The sequence below is a fragment of the Patiria miniata genome, unplaced genomic scaffold (genome assembly GCF_015706575.1).
Source record: "Patiria miniata isolate m_02_andy unplaced genomic scaffold, ASM1570657v1 HiC_scaffold_18, whole genome shotgun sequence".
In the NCBI taxonomy this organism is placed as follows: Eukaryota; Metazoa; Echinodermata; class Asteroidea; order Valvatida; family Asterinidae; genus Patiria; species Patiria miniata.
In genome coordinates this window covers 11,523,734-11,543,039 of record NW_024037056.1, presented here as the reverse complement: position 1 = coordinate 11,543,039, position 19,306 = coordinate 11,523,734, and the positions used below count along the sequence as shown (strand labels likewise).

The following is a 19,306-nucleotide window of genomic DNA, read 5'->3' as shown; positions in this document are numbered from 1 at the left end:
AAAAACCTGAGTGTTTTACTCAAAACTCTACTCCTTCCAGATATTACATGGCACAATCGCTTGACTCGTGCATGAACATGAATTCGTTGGCCCGAAGCTTTCGAGATCCGATCGAACTTGTTTTAAAAGCATCTATTTACACATACATTGTATTTGTGCAACTCAAAAAAAACACGAAAGTTAAAAAGCAAACATACAGAAAGAAAATGGAAACAACCTTGCCCCCCCCCCCTCCCCAAATAATAATTTCCTGGTGGTACAGGAAACACAAATAATGTTTTAGATGGTCTGTGTTCAAACTAATAAATGGAAAACGGAAAAACTAGGTCTGAAATTGAGCGACCTTGGAAAAATATCTAAAATAATATTTAAATAGGATTGTGCAAGGCATTCCTCTCCATTTTGAATTTGTGCACGGAGTTTAAAAATGCAAGTTTTAATTAGCTAAAAAAAAAAAATACATAATAAACCTTTTGATTAATGAACAGAGCTCTTCCAAAGCTTACCACGTCACAGGCAGAACAACAAAAAAAATTTTTTCTGTAAGTCTAAGTTTTAAGATTTTTAAAAAAAGAAGAGGAAATCAGCTGATTCGAAGAGTTTGAGTTGTAAGGACTCGACGACTCAGGCTGAACTTTCTCTTTCGTTTTTGTAATATAATGCTCAAATATTTGCGACTCAAATTGACTCAAGGTAAACATTTGACTCAACTCGACTACACACTGGGACTCGACTCGACTTACTTGACCTAATGACTCGACTCAAGTCACTTCTTCAAAATGACTCAAGTTTACACAATTCAGTGACTCGTTATATTTCTGGATTACACACATAATGTGAACGATAGTCTGTGTCTTTGATGCATTCAAAGAACCAGAAAACCATACAGATTATCATTGTGGCCTTTTACATTAGTTTACACATGCAAGTAATATTTACTGGTATATTGAATACAAGGTAATTTTCAGTATACAAATATCTCACTCCGAAGCATATGTCATGGAGCTGGTAAGCACGGAAAATACATGCTTAGCAAAGACAGGTTACCAGCTAAAAGTTCATCTTATGTATACTGCTTGTGACTGGTTATCGCTTGATCGTGCTTACATAAGTTTGCTCAGCATTTATTTTCTGCTTAACAGGTAATTTGGCCCTGCGTGTAAATTTGTAATATAACCCCAATGATGTGACCATAGACCCTGCTACTGTTTTATGTGCAATTGTTTGAGCTAGGATGGGGGTGGCGGTGGAGGGGGCTGCCCCAGGGCAGAGGGCATTTGTGACAGCGGGGGTGGGGGCTGGCTGAATGCCAACTGCCCCGGCAGAGGGGGTGGGGGGCCCTGGGGCATGGGGGGCTGGAACGTGGGTAAGGGGGCCGACTGCGGGGGCATGGCCATTGGGGGCGGGGACTGCATCGGTGGAGGGGGAGGCAAGGCGGCCCACTGCAGCGGGGGTGGGGGAATGGTCAGTGACGCCTGGGTGCTCGTTGCTTGGGTGGTGATTGTGGAAATCTGCGGTTGTTGCTGCACCTGCTGCTGCGCTTGCTGCTGTTGCTGGAGGAGTTGTTGCCATGCTGCTGCTGTGACGGCACTTGCTGTTGTGGCTGGTGCTATGAATAAAAAAAAAAAAGCAGAAAAAAATACAAACTTCTGAATTTTGTGCTGTAAATAATTGTAGAGACTTTGAATATTCTCAACACCAAGAAAAGTTGAGTCGCTGGAGATCTTAAGGCGAAGAGACACACACTTCAGGTTATTTCCTATAATTCACAAGATATAAATTAAGTTTGCTTTTAAGTTTGAAGATGCTAATCAAGTTGTTGGTTATTGATTTTCACTCTCAGTTGAAATCTATAATTAAAAAAAGTAGAAATAAACTTTCAAAGAACATAGGTGCTGAATAATTAACAACTGAGACACCATACAAAAATCTGCAACCAAAAGAGCCTTAAAAAAAGACTTAAATTAGTTTATGAAATGGCAATAGGGCAAAAAAAACATGGCAGAACTCAGTTCATCAAACAGCAGTAGGGTACCTGTGGGCTGTTGCCAAGGCAGATTTGCCATTGATACGCCAACTGCCAGTCCTCCCTCTGGAACAAAGGAAGAGAATGCGGCATGGGTTAGGACAAAAATAAATTGACCTTTGACCTCAGATCCCTGCAAAACAAAGTTATCATCTAATTTTGAAATGGGCAAATATAAGGCTAAAATAGGAACACTGAGCCACTGAAAAAAAACCAGACACTTGGGAATCGGAGTGACTTATAATAAAAGTGAGTCAAAATTAGTTTTATGATGATTTCGTCACAGTTTTCTCGAAGAGACAAATTTCCTGTTCCCTCAGTACACTAAATGTGTCTCTGCGTGAAAACTATGATGATTTGAGGACCTGTAAAACAGGGAAAAGCCGCTATCATCAAAGTTAATAACAGAACCGTTATAGTTTTAACTTGGAAAACAGATTCATAGCAAAGCCAGAGATATTTTCAAGGTGCATTGTACCGAAATGCAAAGAGGAAGTCCTTAATTACAAGCTTGGTGCGTACATCGTGAGGAGCACTGCAGGAAGTTATGTCTAGTGTGTTCTGCGTGTTTTGACGTTCAGCAATTGCGCAAAGATCCAGATATTCTACGTGTATTTGCTCTAATAGCAGAATGTAAATCAGTTCGCATGCCTATAAACTTGTTCAAAATATCCTAGAGAGTTTGTAGTAATTAGATCTGAATTTTCTCTGACCTTCACAGATGATACATGAATAATGGTGAGTCATGCTTTACAAACATGTTAATGATTCCAAAATGAATCAACATATTATGTCTGCACTAATAAATTAGCTTCAGCTTGTTTTTGAATTTGGATTTTTGGAATCATGCAAGCACTACAACTGTACATTTCACATTTTTCAACAACAAAAGAACACACAGCCACACAACAATGTAAAATGAAAGTTATTAAAGAAATTTTTTTTCAAAGACAGAACAAACAAATGGCAGTGTTGCAAACTCGTCACAACAGAAGAAAAACGCTCTCCCTGCAAATCTTGGTTTTATTAGAAGCCTATAACAGAGCCAGCTGGATTTGTCAAAAATTAACACCAAATGTTTGAATTTAAAACAAGCCCCGCATTCTGTCCAATAGTCGGGTACTAGCTACTTAGGTTGTCAACACCATACTTGTCTACTCCAGGAAGTCAGGAGACTGTTTTTCACACACAAAAGCAATGCAAATTTAGGTTAAAATTTGGCCTTGAAAGAACATCTTTGGTAACACTGCAGAAAAAAATAGGCAATATCAGTCAAGCACAAGAGAAAAAGCAATTGTGGGAAAGGAAGGTCGTTTTTTTTGGTCGTGCAGATGCATGCATCTCAACAGATATTAAGGCAACGTCTGATACCTTGAGCGATGCGTTGCCATGGCGGCGTGGTCACCGGCCCGGTGCTCGTGACCACCGGTCTCCCACCTACGGATAAAAGGATGCTGTGTTTAAAAGCCTTCACACGCTAAAACTGAATATCATCATTGTTGCGCGTAGATTTTGGCTTGGATGCTTAGGGCCCGTCGCAATTCACATCGGGGACGAAATCCAGACAAATTGACATTGCATCGGGTATAAGGTGCAGGATTCTCAGGCATGCAACTGGGAAATCACAAAAAAAAAAGGAAATTCAAATTTTTCCCAGACTTTGTACAGTGTTTTTCTATTTTCAATGGCACACATGGGAAGTAAAAAAAAAAGGAAATCAGTTGATCCGAGGAAAAGTTGCATGCCTGGATTCTGAGCAACTTCCCCGCAATCTTCCCGCAATGAAGTTATCAGCATTGGTGAGTCAAGCAGTTGCTTATGAAAATTTCCCCGGAACGTGTCCGGGACAAATGCAGAGCTTCTTCCGGACAAAGTGGATGATTTTACCTGCAACTTGTCCGGAACTCGTTCTGGATGTGAATCGAGGCGGACCCTTAAGAACCTGAAAAACTAAGGACAAGTTTGCTTCGGTGCAATCAGGATCCTTGGAACCAGAACCGTGCTATAACAAACAAAACTGGGACTGGCCAAAAATACACATGGAGACGGTTAACATTGTGCATCGTTTCGTTAGTCTCCATTTTTCAATCTCGTGTTTATCCACCTCTCCGGAAGGATCCCTCAGATCTGTGATCCAGATCAGGATCTGAGCAAAACCAATGATTGAATGCCAGATCCAGATCAGGATCCGGATCAGGATCCCGGATCAGGATCCCAGATCAGGATTCCGGATCAGGAATCCGGATCAGGATCCCGGATCAGGATCCCGGGATCAGGATCCAGGATCAGGATCCAGGATCAGGATCCCGGATCCGGAGCCAGATCTGGGACCTGAATCTGGATCAGGATACTGCATCTGGATCAGGATCCCGGATCTGGATCAGGATACTGCATCCGGATCAGGATCCTGGATCTAGATCAGGGTCCCGGATCCGGATCCTGAATCTGGATCAGGATCTGTGCAAAAGCAAACAGGCCTTCCATAAACAAATGTGCCCTGTTCCCTCTAAACTGATGAATAAAATTTCAAAACAAAATGCAAGTTGTTATGCATGGTAAACTTTATATTGAAGAGTAAATTCCCCTTCCAACACAATCATTATATTTGAGATACATATCACACTGGTGTTCTTCAGTTTTGCTTGAAATGATAATATTTAACACTAAATTTCAACGTTCTATTTCAGTGCATTATCTGTTACACTTAGTTTAAATCAATTTGTTGCACTTACCGGCACTTGTCGCAACCTGCCAGGGTGCGGTAGATGTCGGCAGGGGTGGAGGGGGAGGCTCACTGCTAGGGGGTGGGGGAGGGGGCGCGGCCAGGAGGGACGTCGGGGGTGGCGGTACGGGCATGGCCAGGGCTTGCATTTCGGCCATTGTCGGCAAAGCTGAAAACAATGGAGAGGTTCACAGTCAATGGTGGAATTTTCGTGCTGGTCCAAGAGGGCCAGCCAGCCTGGCAGTGCTATCGTATAGGATTACCTCATAACACCAATGAATGGGCTAAATAAGGCCAATTGTGTTTCAAATGAAAATAGTTAATTTTGTGCACTCTGGGCATAGCCTTACTTACAAATATTTCAAATTTTCTTTTTTTTTCTCTTTTTTTTTAATTTCTTTTTTTTTTGCATCAGGGAGATGTTTATACAATATTGAGCTTTGCCTTTCACCGAGGATTTGAAACAAGGCCAGCCAATCCTGGCAAGCTCGATGTTGAGCGCTAGTTTGTGGGAGGTTCTGGGTTCATGTCCCACCAAAAGAATCTTGTGAATTTTTTTTATTAAATCCCCTGTATGGGGCCTAACATCTTTTGAAGGTCAAGATTTCACCCAAGGCTGTCGGTCTTGAAAGACTTAGATTCATGAGTTAAATGGTGAAGAGCACACTAACCTGTTGCTAAAGTGACGTTCGTACTCGTTGCCGTTGGCTGTTGCGACGCGGGAGGTGGTGGGGGCATCCCCCAAGGGGGTGGGTTCCCTCCCCCCATGCCGTGGGGAGGCATGTTCATCATGCCTGGTGGGGGCTGCATCATAGGTGGGGGCAACAACCCAGGGGGTGGCTGGTTCATGTTAAACTGGCCTGGGGGCCCCCTGGGTGTCCCCCTGGGTGTCCCCCTGGGTGCCCACCTGGGGGTCCGCCTGGGTGCCCACCTGGGTGTCCACCTGGGTGTCCGCCTGGGTGTCCCCCTGGGTGTCCTCCTGGGTGTCCCCCTGGGTGTCCCCCAGGAGGCGGGGGCCCGCCAAAATTAGGGGGTGGGGGACCGGAGGGGTGGGGTGGACCGGGTGGACCAGGGGGGCCACCGCCCCCACCCCCTGGGGGTCCCCTGTGGTGATGAGGATGGGGCATGCCCAGGAGGCTAGGGGGCTTGTTTGGCATCGGGGGTCCGTGGTGATCCTTGCTCATCCATGGAGGCTGGAAACTCTGGCCCATCTGGGGAAAGATAGGACAGAAAAAAAACGTTTACCAGGAACAATATTTTCCTTCTCCGCACTAAGCAAACTTGTGTATTAACCCTAACTCCCTAGGCCTTTTTGCTAGGATGTAGCCTCAATCCTGCAAAATCCTCCAATTGGCCTCATGGAAAAATAGCATATAGCCTCAATCCTGCAAATTCCTCCGCTATTTCTTGAATATGGTCCATGGAGGGGTGACCACTGCCTGAATCCTGCAAAATCCTCCGGCTATGACTGTCAATAGGCTGAGGCAGAGGCAGAGGCAGAGGCAGTGACATCCTGGAGCAGTGCGGAGGATGTCAAGTATAATCAAGGGCTAACTTTATGCATGGCTGAGCATAAACAACACAAGGTCCGGCCCAAGACCTTGACACAGTGCGTACTTCGAAATCAGCAACGCACTTTTGCCATGTAACCTCAATCCTGCAAATTCCTCCAATTTGCAAAAAGGATTTTGGAGGATTCAGGGCGGTTAGGGTTAAGCAAGCTCTATCCGAATATTTGTTTTCTTCAACAAGTGCCAATCAATTATTCACTCACCAGCGGGCGTGGCTGATTCTGATGATTCTGATGGGGGTTCTGATTGGGCGGGGTGGACAGCAGTGGCCTGGGCCCGCCCATATTGGGCGGTCCTTGCTGGCTGTGAAGAGGGGGCGGCATGTTCATCTTGGGTTCCGATGGGGGCGGCCCTTCGCCCAGCTCCGCCATCAGACACATGTACTACAGGCAGGATAGGACAGGAAAACTAATTTTTAAAAGTTTATAACAAATTATAAAATTTTTTTTTTTTTATTTTTTTTTTTTTAATTGATCACATTTTGGTTGAGGTGGAACGATTATGGCCCTTCTTGATGTTGTAATGCACTGTGGTGTATTTTATTTTAATTTTATTTCAGCCATATCCAACAGCGCAAGCGCCAATAACAGGATGGAAAAATGGAGAGAAGACAATGAGAAGAAGTTACAGTTTTAGAGGTGGGAGGAAAAGCACAGAAGAATATTCTGGGGGGAAACCCACGGAATCAGGTAGGGACTGAAAACCCACTCCACATATTGGCCCAGGCGGGATTCGAACCCGGGTCACAGCGGTGGAAGGCGAGGAAAGTACCGCTACGCCAACCTGACTCCCCTTGTGGTGTCACGCAGTGTAGAAATGAATAACGTCCCAGAATAAGGCCACTAAATGTCAAAGGTCAACAGAGGTCATAGGTGAATGAAGTTCAAGGGCCAATGAATGTCAATCAATCCATCGTACCTCCGAATCCATCTTGGCCTTCTCGGCAGCACTTGGGCCAGCCATTCTGGGGGGGCCGCCATTGGGCCCACCCATGGGCCCACCGCCCATGGGCCCTCCCATTTCATCACTGCCGTCAAACTTGGCGCGACAGTCCTGCGCGATGTGGCCCGTGCCACCGCAGATGGTGCAGACGATGGTGCCCGTGATGTTCTGCTTCTCGGGGCACTGCCAGGTGCGATGGGTGAGGGCGCCGCAGTTGGAACACCTGTTACGAAGAAAATTTAATTATCATAAGTCTGTGCATATTCTAAACTTTCTATCAAGGTTTCAATGGTATCCAACACAGTACTTCTTTATACTTAATAAGGGAATAAATGTGTGCTCCGGAGGTTTTTATCACTCTGTTTAAGATCACTTAGAGTCTGGGCGCTGATAATTACCCGAGCCGGAGGCGAGGGTAATTATCAGCTCCCAGACTCTAAGTGGTCTTAAACAGAGTGATAAATACCGACCGAGCACATATTTATTCCCATTCATAAATACCTTTTCGGTAAAAAAAATCAACTAATTTGTTCAAAAAATCCCGATTTTGTTCATCAAGTTCACTTCATGCTTTCATCCCTCTAGCAAATTAATGGAGTGTTCACCTGGCGAGTAAGATGTAAACAACCCTTTCATGGAGATTGACGCGCGCATAGCATGTTCTGCGCATGCCTACGTGAGGATTGTGAACGTTCAACCAATGAAACGGTAAGAGGCACTGGATTTTTAGGAGTCCACATTTTATTGTGACACTCGAAAAGTGTTTAAGACCAGCTAGCCATGTCTTTATCATCCATTTAAGACCGGCCACATGACGGGCTCTCGACCAATGGGAATAGCTAAACTGTCTGAGGTATTTATGAATTGACATTTAGCCCTTTCTAGCCACACTGCTTAAACACAACAGAATTCAACACCAGCAGAAACAGAAATCAAACAGCTTGCTTAAAGGGTTGGTTTGCCTCTTGTGCATGACATTTTGATGCCATTTTCTTCCGATAATTTTATCTGGAGTTATGCCAAAGTTAGAAATTGAAAAAAAAATCAAAAGGGTTTTTGGTTCATTTTTCAAATTGTTTGCAGGCTGAAGTGGGAAGCTATATTCTAGAATATTGGTTTCTCGGAACACAGCATTTACTGAGCTAAAACTTCATCAGGTTAGTTGTTAAGCACCCTTCGTTAGATTTTGAGCACTTTTGTTGCTTCAAACGAAAAATGACAAATGATGCACTCTACCTTATACACTTTCAGACCGACATCCACTTGTTTACTTTTTCAAGGCTTTTCCCATTTTTTTTGGAGTAATTAACCACCACCTTTCTTGGTCTCTAACAAACCTTGTCGTGTCCTCATCTCGCAGCGTGCCGTTCAGACGGGCCAGCTCGCGCAGCTGCATCCTCCGCAAATCGTTCTGACCCTCGGGCGTCTCAATCCCCTGCTTGATAATCTCGCGGATCTACAAAAAACCCACCATCACAAGGCGACGAAAGGAGGGGAGAAAGAGGGCGGAAAGGAAAAGGGGGTAGGGGGAAACATCAAAACATGGGCAAAACATCCAAGTGAGGGTGAAGATAGAGGGAAGAAGTGAAAGAAAAAAGAAAAAAGGGGCAACGATAAGTACGCAAGCACAGACTGTCCACACCACTTTTTTTTTTTTTTTGGAAGCACGTGACACTCAAGGTACCTTGAGACGTCGGCATCGCGGAGGGTCCCGTTGAGGGCGGCGAGCTCGCGCAGCTGCGAGCGTTTGAGCTCGTTGTGGCCCTCTGGCGCCTCGATGCCGTTGCTGATGATGAACCCGATCTGGTTTTGGGAAGGAGAGATATTGGCGAACAAGGGGCGGAGTTACTGTGGAGCAAGAGGGGGTTAGTACACGGGCGGTAGAATGGGCATCTTCGCATTACACGGGGGACCCGTCACCGAGAGTTGGTAACCATCAAATTAATGTTGGTACCCACTGATAAACTACCTAGGGCAAGTTTGGAGCTTCTTTTAACCAGTTCGCGCCGGTATTATTCTTGCCAGTATTATTTTGATTTTCAAAAAAAAGGCAAAATATAGCAGCCAACCTCTGATATACAGCCAAACTCCACGAATATTGATTCGCAAGAGTCATCGCAAGAGTTTTTGCACGATATTTCTTTCCGAAACCTCATATTTTTCACCGCTCCAGGGTGTGCAACAGAGCGTAAATTGTAGAATAGGCCGTGCACAGCAGCCAATTCAAGATCAACACATGGTTCGCCTCCACAGACTACACAGACTTTGTGTGTGTATACAAATGACAAAAGACACGAAGGATATTAACATATTTAGACATCAACTGGAGGTGAGTCGAGGAACGCTTGACGTTTAATCTAAAAGAATGCTGAAATTTGCTCTATAACCAGCCCCCCCCCCCCCCCAAAAAGGGTCGGGACCATGCTGCAAAACTTCAGTTCTTGTCTAACCCTCTCAAAACAAACACACAACAAATGGGCACTGACTGTGGTGAATCAGACGGTGCAAGAATCATGCATTCTGAGGGGGTCGTCGGTCTGTGGGCAAGAAGCAAAGAGGGTGATCAGCAACATAATATATGGGCCGCTGAGGAAGACAACAGGATGGTGCATTTCAGAATGTGCATTAAACCTAAAAAAACAAAACAACCAAAATGTTCTGGCAACAAGTACAGTGGTACGCCGCTGTAACGAACATCGCGGGATCCACAGAAATTGTTCCTAATAGCGATCATTCGGTATAACCATTTTAAGCTGCCGGTGCTCCGGTACTCCGTTCGCACCCTGGTAGTTACCGAAAGACGACTTTGAACACATGCCGACTATTGAATTATGTCATTACACAGTTTTTGAGCTTACTACCAACAGCAATGGGTGGCTTTCCCCTTCTATTCCTTGGCGAAATAATAGCCACTTGTCGCTCTTCTCTTGACAGTTTTTAACAACAATGTTCGGTACGTTTTGCAGACAAAAATCGGCAGCCAAGAACGATGTTCGTTATAGCCAAAACTTCGGTATAGCGGTGTTCGGTATAGCAATGAAGTGCAATAATTGACAGTGAGCAACAACAACAAAATGACACATAAAGTTGGAAAGTATTTCAACTTTAATCCTGGATGTTGTGAAAAAAAGGCTGATGTGGTTTGGGATTGGAATCATTTGCCCTTGAGCATTAAACTGAGGTCTTGCCATGATGACTGATAGCCAGGCAAATGATTCCAATCCCAACGGCAGCCCTTATCACAACATGAAGGACTTTACACAGCTAACTCAACACGGTATGAGATTGCATAAGGTAAGGAACTTGGTCACAGTGTCCAAAAAATGTTCTTGTGCTCAATTGACCATTGTGTAGTGATGCGTGACTGAAATTAAATGAAACTCATAGGGGTTGAGGCCAAGGCTTTGGAGTATCTGCACAACCAAATATTTCCAAAACTGAACTCATGGTTTTGTAGTTATTTCAAAAATACCCAGATGGACACTTTTTTGGGAGACAAACTGTAGAACTGTGGTCAACCAATGGCCGACTTACATTCATCAAACTCACGCTGGTCAAAAAAGGTTTGACCAATCCATTCGGACCCGCCAACTGTGCACGTGGGCAACAACACATGCGCTTCTCTAATGCTACACTGTACTTTCCAGCCGCGCGCACCAAACGTGTGCGTATGCATGTCAGATTTGCATAGGCGCATGTGGGACAATAGTCACGGTTGCGATTAGTTAAAATACCAAGGGGCGTGGCTAGGCAGATCGATCTATTAACTATTTGGTACCCGCCTACCACAGCTGGTTATCGACAGGGGCAAATTTTGCAATGTGCAGCAGGGAACCAGTTTTTGTGACGACATTTAACCGTCGCTTGACTAGAAATGGTTGCACTTTAATCATTAGTACTCGGGTGAAACAAAGTCAAGAATCAACCACTCTTCAACAGACAGTCCTCGATTCAACTCGGCTAACAGTTTGAAAGTTCAAAGCATCCTACCTGATCCACAGCCTTCTTGACAGCTTCTGAGGTGTTGGCCGTCACCAACGCGTGGAGTGGCTCGTCCTCCCCAGGCAGCGGCTGGCCGTCCTTGCGCCCCACCTTGCCCTCCTTGACCGACCCTTTACCTCTGATCATGACCTTTGTGCCCGTGTCCTTCTCCAACTTCTTCAAGGTGTTGCCGCTGAAGAAACAAAATGAGAACATCTTTGAGGCCTCTTACCAATGATTTGGGATGTAATACTGCCACATTTTCATGATTCTTAACATGAAACTGAGACAATCCAATCTTGATACACAGCGTCAAATTACAATTACGTTTAAAAGTAAGCACCTATCGTGCGGCAGTTGCGATATTTTGGGATACTTTAAGTTTACTGTAACTCTGACAACTGAATTTAAGAATTAACCCTCCTAGCCTTCTGCACTTCACAAAACTATTTTTCCCCATAGAGGTAGCGCCCACACTTCAAATTCCTGTGAGGTTATCTTCTATAGAGTACCAAAGTGAGACGTCATTTTGAACCGGGAAGTGTAGTGCAAAAGAATGGAGTACGCGCGCATGTTGGTTCACGGGCTGAACCACCCGCTAATGTCTTTTACACACATTTTATACGCGTGACGTATTCACTTCAGTACTTTATGGAGTATGGATAATACTTCAAATCTCTGCACAATTCTTTTGTGTGGTTGAGCTCAGGGCATGCAGGCAGATTCGGTCACGCTTCACTGCTCTACACAGTGCTGTTTTTGTGTGCAGTGACTCTCTGTGTGATACAGTTACTTTAACACTTCATAAGCCTTTGCTTGAGACTGGCCTGCATGCTTGTAAATGGTTTTACTTATTGCTCTGAATAGTGACTTCCCACTAGGCGGGTTAGCTGACTTAATTAAATGGAAATGAAATGAGGTGCACCACGTTTTTTTTTTTCCACGAAAGTATCGTCATGCCATTTTGAAGGGCTTTTAAATTGTGGGCTTTTTAACAATGCACAATTCTTCACTACTGCTACAGGAGGCAGGGATGTGATTTTCGGAGGATCACAACTTAGGAACAACTAGGAATACAAAGCTAAAATGTGCTGCATGTTCAGAAAGTGAATTGAGGGTTATGTTTTGAAAATTTATTGGAATTTTCTACGGTTACCAGATAACTATCGGTGTCTTACCGAGGCCCGATGAGGAGTCCCACAAAATTGATGTCTGGGTGGTCATCCTGGGGGATCATGACTCGATCGCTCACACGCTGAATAGGCGGCCTGGGGGAATCAATCAAATGATGGAAATTGTGGGGTTGAGAATCACACAGAAGTTTCTAATCCCTGACAGGGAACGTGGTGCTTGTGTTCTTGGGCAAGACACTATACTACAAGGGCCTCTCTCTAACCGGCCTGGGGGAATCAATCAAATGATGGAAATTGTGGGGTTGAGAATCACACAGGTGTTTCGAATCCCTGACAGGGAACGCGGTGTTTGTGTTCTTGGGCAAGACACTTTACTACAATTGCCCCTCTCTACCCGGGAGTATAAAGGGGTACCTGTGAGGGTAGAGACCAGATTACGCCGAAGTCATGCTGTTACAGAAAACAGATCTTGTAGCCTGATGAATAGGGTTAATAATTCGGGCGATTCACAATGCAGTGCGCCACCAAGAGTTTGCCACAGAGAGTTCATTTTTCCCAGTGCATTGTGGGAGATGGTCGACAAATTCGCAGCGCGGGACATTTGAAATTGTTCGTTTTTCCGGTCAGTAGTTTCATAAGTGTATGAGTCGAGTATATGTTTGCCCTTTTCTTTTCTTTTGATCAATATGGTGATTTTTGGTAAGGCGGCAGAACGCTATGCCCAAATCTATAACAAATTAGCTCAAATTGTCTACTGACACTCATTCAAATGGGCCATGTTTTGTCGACCGTAAACTAGAAAAATGGACTCTCCATGGCAAACTCTTGGTGGCGCACTGCATTGTGATATCGCCCGAATTGTGAAGCACTTTTGAGACTTTTGGTTATAAACTACTGTATGAGCACCGCATTATTATTGAGGCATACTTGTAATCAGCGGGTGGTTTGTAGTCCGGGTTGATCAGCATGGCCTCCTGGATGAGAATGTGTCGCTGTTCTTCCAGTTTCTTCCTGGTGCGATACTCTCGCGTGTTCAGCCGCTTCCCCTCATGATTGTAGACTGGTTCCGGAGACGGAGATCTGTAGAAGACAATGAAAAAAAGAGGCGTGGTGCTAGGATGCTCCAGCTGTTTATCCAGCTTTTTATTTATTTCGTGGCTCGGCTAATTTCGAATATCTGTGCTTTTAATAGCCTATCTTGTGCTTACACAGCACTACTTTAGAGGTTCTGTCTGCACTAACCATATAAGCACAGAATTATGAGATGTGCATGACCATAACCCCAAATGGACAGTCCTATTCCATGCTACATTGGTCAAACTCAGTCAAAATTGTCAACTTTTCGGGTCAAACTAGGTCATAATACGGGCGATTGCCAAAACAGTGCCCCACCAAGTGGTCACCCGAAAAAAGTCAATTTTTCGCAGTGCACTGTGGGAGACGGTGGACAAATTTGCCATAGCGCGAGACGCTTCAAATTGTTAGTTTGTCCAGTCTGTAGGTTCGTAAGCATATTATTGGAGTATCTTTTTGTTTCTTTTCTTTTTATCAAGACATGGTGTTTTTTTGGGAAGCGAAAGAATGCTTTGCTTCGATCTATTGAAAATGTCCTCAAGTTGTCTACTGACTTTCGTTCAAATCGCGGCAAGTCGGCCATGTTTTTCTCGTCGGACAGACTTGAAAAATAGACTCTCCGTGGCAAACTCTTGGTGGGGCACTGCACTGAGAATCACCCGTATTGTGACTGGGTCTGACCAAGTTACTTTGGTCACCTGACCAAAAAATCAAGATTGGATCGATGCGCATTATTTATTTGACAGGCAAAAAACGTCTGTTCTTCTCTTATGAGCATCCTTCTGAGCTAGCTAACAACGCCAGCACGGACAATTTGGTTTAACCCTGTAAACACAGATTTCCATGGTAAATGCTAACACCTGAAACATGTTACCCATCGGTGCATATTTTATTCGCTGTAGTCAGCGAAATTCTTTTGCAATGAAATTGGGTTCCGTCTCCTGGGCACTGGCACAGGCTAATCAATTCTGGCAGAATTTTGTATGGTAATGCAATGAATTGTGGGTGATTGGCTCGGCAACCAATCACAGGACTCTTTGCTGTACATAGTCATTACACATAACCAAGTCAGGAGGGCACTTTAAATATCACCCTAGACCAGCGCCCTCTGTTGTCAATCTTGGGTACAAGAGAAGAAAATAGATTCTTTGCATTCAGTGGCCATCTTTGAGGTGCGTTTTGTTATTTTAATTCAATATAACAAGTGCACAAGAGGTCTACTCATGCGCATCGCTGATGATCAAAAGCACACACGGTCAAAGATGGTTGCAATGCAAAAGATGTATATACAATGGGTGCGTTCGAGTAGCTCGCCCAGATCAACTTGGGTAAAGGCAGACAGGTTAGCCACGACAGCCGGGCTAATCGAATGCTCAACCGCGGGCCATCACGATCCTCACGCAACGCCTCCAGCCGTGGCCATAGCCACTGACAAAACGCCCTTTTTGGATTGGGTCTTAGTTTGAGATTTACTGCTTTTCAGTCCGTTGCAAAACTCAAAAAAGTTGGGCTGGAATTATAACCTCAAAAGTCGCAATGAACTCAATAAATGATTGCCTTTAGACTTCAAATAAGGTTAATTTTTAAGTCCACTTGAGATTTCCGCTGTCCGGTCGCCATATTTGTACGCTTTTTGGAACGAACAACGCATGCGCGTGGCGTGTTTCCACCAGTGACTCTGCTCATGAGCAGGGTCTGTGGTGGCTGAACTGGGTGAGCCCCGAGAATGACGTCAGAGCTAATCGAACGGCACGGGGCTGGCCCAAGTCGACTCGGGCGAGCTCAACGAACGCACCCATTGATCCAATGTAAAGACAGAAAGAATTACTGAAAAGTCCTAAAGGAAATTTTATACTTTGAAATTGTTTACAAATTTGACTGTTTCCACTTTTTTTGTGTTCATCTGTTCAACCTGCAGCCTCTATTAACAGAACCAAGGGGGGAATTTAATTTTGAGGGGGAATTTTAAGAGGGATTGTACCAGCCATATGAATGTTTTTGAATGTTCTGATCCTGATGTCTAGTTTAGAAGCTAAAGATGTTCTTTGAGCCAGTGATGTAAATTCAGGTTCGGGATAGGAACCTTTCCTTTGGGGTTGGAATGGAATAAAAACTGGTTATTGAAGTCTGGGAGAAAAAAAAAACACGAAAATGGTTAATTTTTTCTTTGATTTGCAGGCCTGCCACTGGGCTGCCTTTGGGAGCAAAATGGTTAACGTCATGGTTATTTGAAGTGATTGGTGGCAGCAGGACAAATTTAATCTCCAAGGTTTGCAACTGGCCGGAGAAGCGGGAAAAGCATAGCCAACCTTTCAAAAGAGAAAGATTAGGTTCTTTGGTAATTCAATAATTGTGAATGAAATACAATCTGGTTAAAATTACGTTACGTGAAGAAAGGAAAGCTCATTAAAAAAAAACAAAGGTTAAACTTTTGGAGCTTTCCCTCGTCGCGGTGGTAAAATAATCGTTAGAAATTTGAGCGACATCTGGGGGGAAAGACCGGTCGCTGGATGGATTTGGGAGAACGAGGCTACCATCATTAACAAAACTGTGTTGAATGTCTGTAGGCAAATGTTAACACTAACAGTTAAGTGATTTTTTTGGACTGAGTGATAACATGTGAGCTGTGCTTATCTACAGAAACTTTGTACTTAACAATTTAATTGTGATATACTATACACTATTGTAAGCTGTAAATTGTTAACGCTTTTGTTTTTCAACATAAACAGATCTCCAGTGATACAGAGGTCCCAGGTTCTTTGGGTATAATTGACCCGCCCTCTCTTAGGCCAAAAAAAAAAAGTATCCGGTTTCTGGTATGGAGCTTGCCCCAAAAGTGGTGCGGCGACGCGGCTTTTTTTTTTTTTTTTACCTGTTTTTTTTTTTTTTTTTGGCTTCAAATGTCGGCTGATGACTGCAAATGGTGCCCGACTAAACTTAGTGCAAATATATGGGAGTCCAGAGAGGCCACATAAATCTTATTCTCGATCATAACCCCTTCTAAAAACATGTTAGAATTGTGCAGCAGCAGAATTCCAGTCAAACCAGTGAGTTTGGCGGTTTTGAAACATCATCTTGTATTGAAAAAAAAAACTTTTTCATTTTGCCGACGCGCATGGCTACGGCGACGCACGCGCATACCAGAAACCGGAGACTTTTTTTTTGGCCTTAGTGACAAAACGGTGAGAGATCCCCTATCTGTCAAAGTCTATCAAGTGACAGGTTTTTTTTAACAGTTTTGTAAATTGGGCTCATATTGGTACAATTGACAGGCTGTGGCAATTTTGTCACAAAAGGTTCACTCATACATACCAAGCAAAACAAAAGGCATTGCCCTGTATGAGAGGGCAATGGCTACTATGCAATGCATAAGGTCTATATAAATGCAGTAAAAGTTGTTGCAAGATTCTCTTGGGCCAAGCGGGCATTACACAATTGGAATGCCACGCCGTAAGTAAAAGATAGTGGGTTTGGCTCAAAATCGTCCAAAACACGGCGATGGACTTCAAATGAAGAATATTGCAAAGTTAACAACACCAAAACACATCTTCAAATTTGTGAGTACATATATATAACAACAGTGATTAAAACCTTGTAATGCCAACATTTCTGAACTGCCATCTGTACGACACATGACAATGACAAAGTGAGAAGGAAAAGCAGTTAAAAAATAAAGAAATGGTTACGCTTTTGGGTGGGAACAAACCTATCCTCTGTGGCTGGGATTCCAAGGTCTCCGGAACGGAGCTGCCTGCTGATCTCTTCTACCTGCAAGTGCACTGTGGATTGGTGTCAAAGGTTAGAAAGGGAAAAAAAATAATATGAACAATGTCAGAAATTTTATTGCAGACCATTATTCATAATAATTTGTTTGACTGGCCATTAGCTCAACTCTCTCTCCCTGCATGAACATGTAGGAACCTTCTTTTTGGGGAGGGGGGGGGGGGGGAGGGGAGGAGGAGGGGGGGGGGGGGAAGGGGGTATTGACAAAAATGGACAGAGGATTTTTTTTTCTTCAAAAAATCATGTTGTATATTTGGGAACACCGGTAGGGGCAATCGGAAAACTCCTTTTTGCCCTTACATGTACGCGCTTCTGTGCCTCCAAGCATTTTTGAAGGTGTTTGAGTTTTAGATCCTAGAACAGGGAACCAAATTTGGATAACCAACCCACACATCTGAGAAATATAAAGTTATAATAAGAAAGACAATGAATGCAATGCAAATGAATAGAAAATTTAAGGTTACATTGGTGAATGTTTAAATGAGAACAATGCCATCATCACATGAAGTGACATAATCATAAAACATTATGATCATTCATACATATTTTAATCAATCAAACAATAAGGTGTTAAACTGTTAGAAGTAAAAAATAAATTAGCGTCAATATACAGGTGAGAATTTGGCAGTGATGGCACAAGTTTTTATTCTGGGAACAAAGAAAATGAGACCATTTTGCCAGACACGGCATGCAAATAGTCCAGACTTTTCCCACACCAATGAGCTAGCAGAATCTGTGACCTTTTAAAAAAATAAGAACAACGTAAATATGATTCAAGCAAGCAATTAATCAGGCGAACCATACTGGGAAAGCAGGACACTTACTCAAAACCTGTTTCTCCTGGTCTTTGCTCAGTCCGGAGGGAATGATGGAGGCCACACCAGCTGGCTTTGTGTCCTCCCCTCCCCACCGACTTCTCTTCCGCTTCTTGTCCGGCGGCCAGTTGGTGGAATCTATTTTGAAAATGTGTCAAAATGAAACAATAACATACAATGAATTATTTAATTATACAATTCAAAGTAGAAACGTTACTTAAACTACTCCATCAATAATTCATCCATCCATCGAAATTTGGCTAGAACAGTCACTCGATCACAGTAACCGTGGATCACAATAGAGTGTTTTTACTATAGATTGAAGCGTGGCTATAATATAGCCACGTTCACACGTCAAGTACAAGATAAGCAAAAAAATTGTCTTTTTTTCTGTTTCGAAAGTAGTGTCAGGTTACAACATTTTTTCCCTTTTAGAAATTAAAATCAATAAACAAAAAACCAAAAAAACACCACAGCAAAGTCAATTAAGAATAAGAATTAGGCCTAAGTTTTAATAAAAGTGAATTAGGCCTAAGTTTTAATAAAAGTTTTAAAATTATCGTGACTTCCTACATAATGATAAAGCAAAACACTCTACACTGAAGAAAATATTAAGTAACACACGAATTATTTATTATTACAGAATTTAAGTAGACTACCTATGGATTTTCCAGGTCCACCGGGCCCGCCAGTCGATGGCCCAGTCGGCGGCGGACGCTTCCCCATGATGTTCGCGGTGACACGCGCTGCCGCTTCCCTCGCCGCGTTCAACATCGAGCTCTCACCCCCGCCGCCTATCGGGCCCGTTATCCCTACTCCTATCCCTCCAGGAGGCTTTTGACCCCGTAAAATCGGATGCAGGGCACCTAGGGGTATACTGTTCGCCCCTGTTCCTGCCATTCTGCCGAATTAATGGGCTCGATGGATACTAATTTTCAGTTAGAAATTCAGCAAAATTTTCCAGATCGTTGCAACTGGGAAAAGATGGCGCTGACATCGACGCGCGTTGATTGGTATTCTACTTTTTGTATAAACGATGTGTGTGATATAATATTTGGAAAAGAGGGACCAGCGGAAATGATTGGTTGATCTTGTTAGACTGGTTCCCAGTCCATTTTATGCGTTACCTGGCACGATATGTAGCAGCATTTTAGCGGACACTAAAAAGGGCGGAGATGGGGCGATGTGGGGATGGGGCGATGTGGGGATGGGGCGAAGTGGGGATGGGGCGAAGTAGTTAGGGGCGAAGTGACATGGGG

At 43.7% G+C, this 19,306-nt stretch overlaps 1 protein-coding gene across 1 annotated transcript; it reads right to left on the bottom strand.

Moving 5' to 3' along the window:
* Positions 1-561: 561 nt before the first annotated feature.
* Positions 562-19,080, bottom strand: LOC119724605 (splicing factor 1-like). The gene is given in 16 exon segments (XM_038195721.1): positions 562-1,533; positions 1,536-1,609; positions 2,036-2,092; positions 3,398-3,463; positions 4,759-4,917; positions 5,420-5,620; positions 5,752-5,959; positions 6,523-6,702; positions 7,238-7,484; positions 8,599-8,717; positions 11,252-11,435; positions 12,421-12,510; positions 13,303-13,455; positions 17,156-17,228; positions 18,057-18,185; positions 18,707-19,080. Coding segments are annotated over 16 exon segments (2,628 nt in total). The 5' UTR covers positions 18,948-19,080; the 3' UTR covers positions 562-1,086.
* Positions 19,081-19,306: the final 226 nt, after the last annotated feature.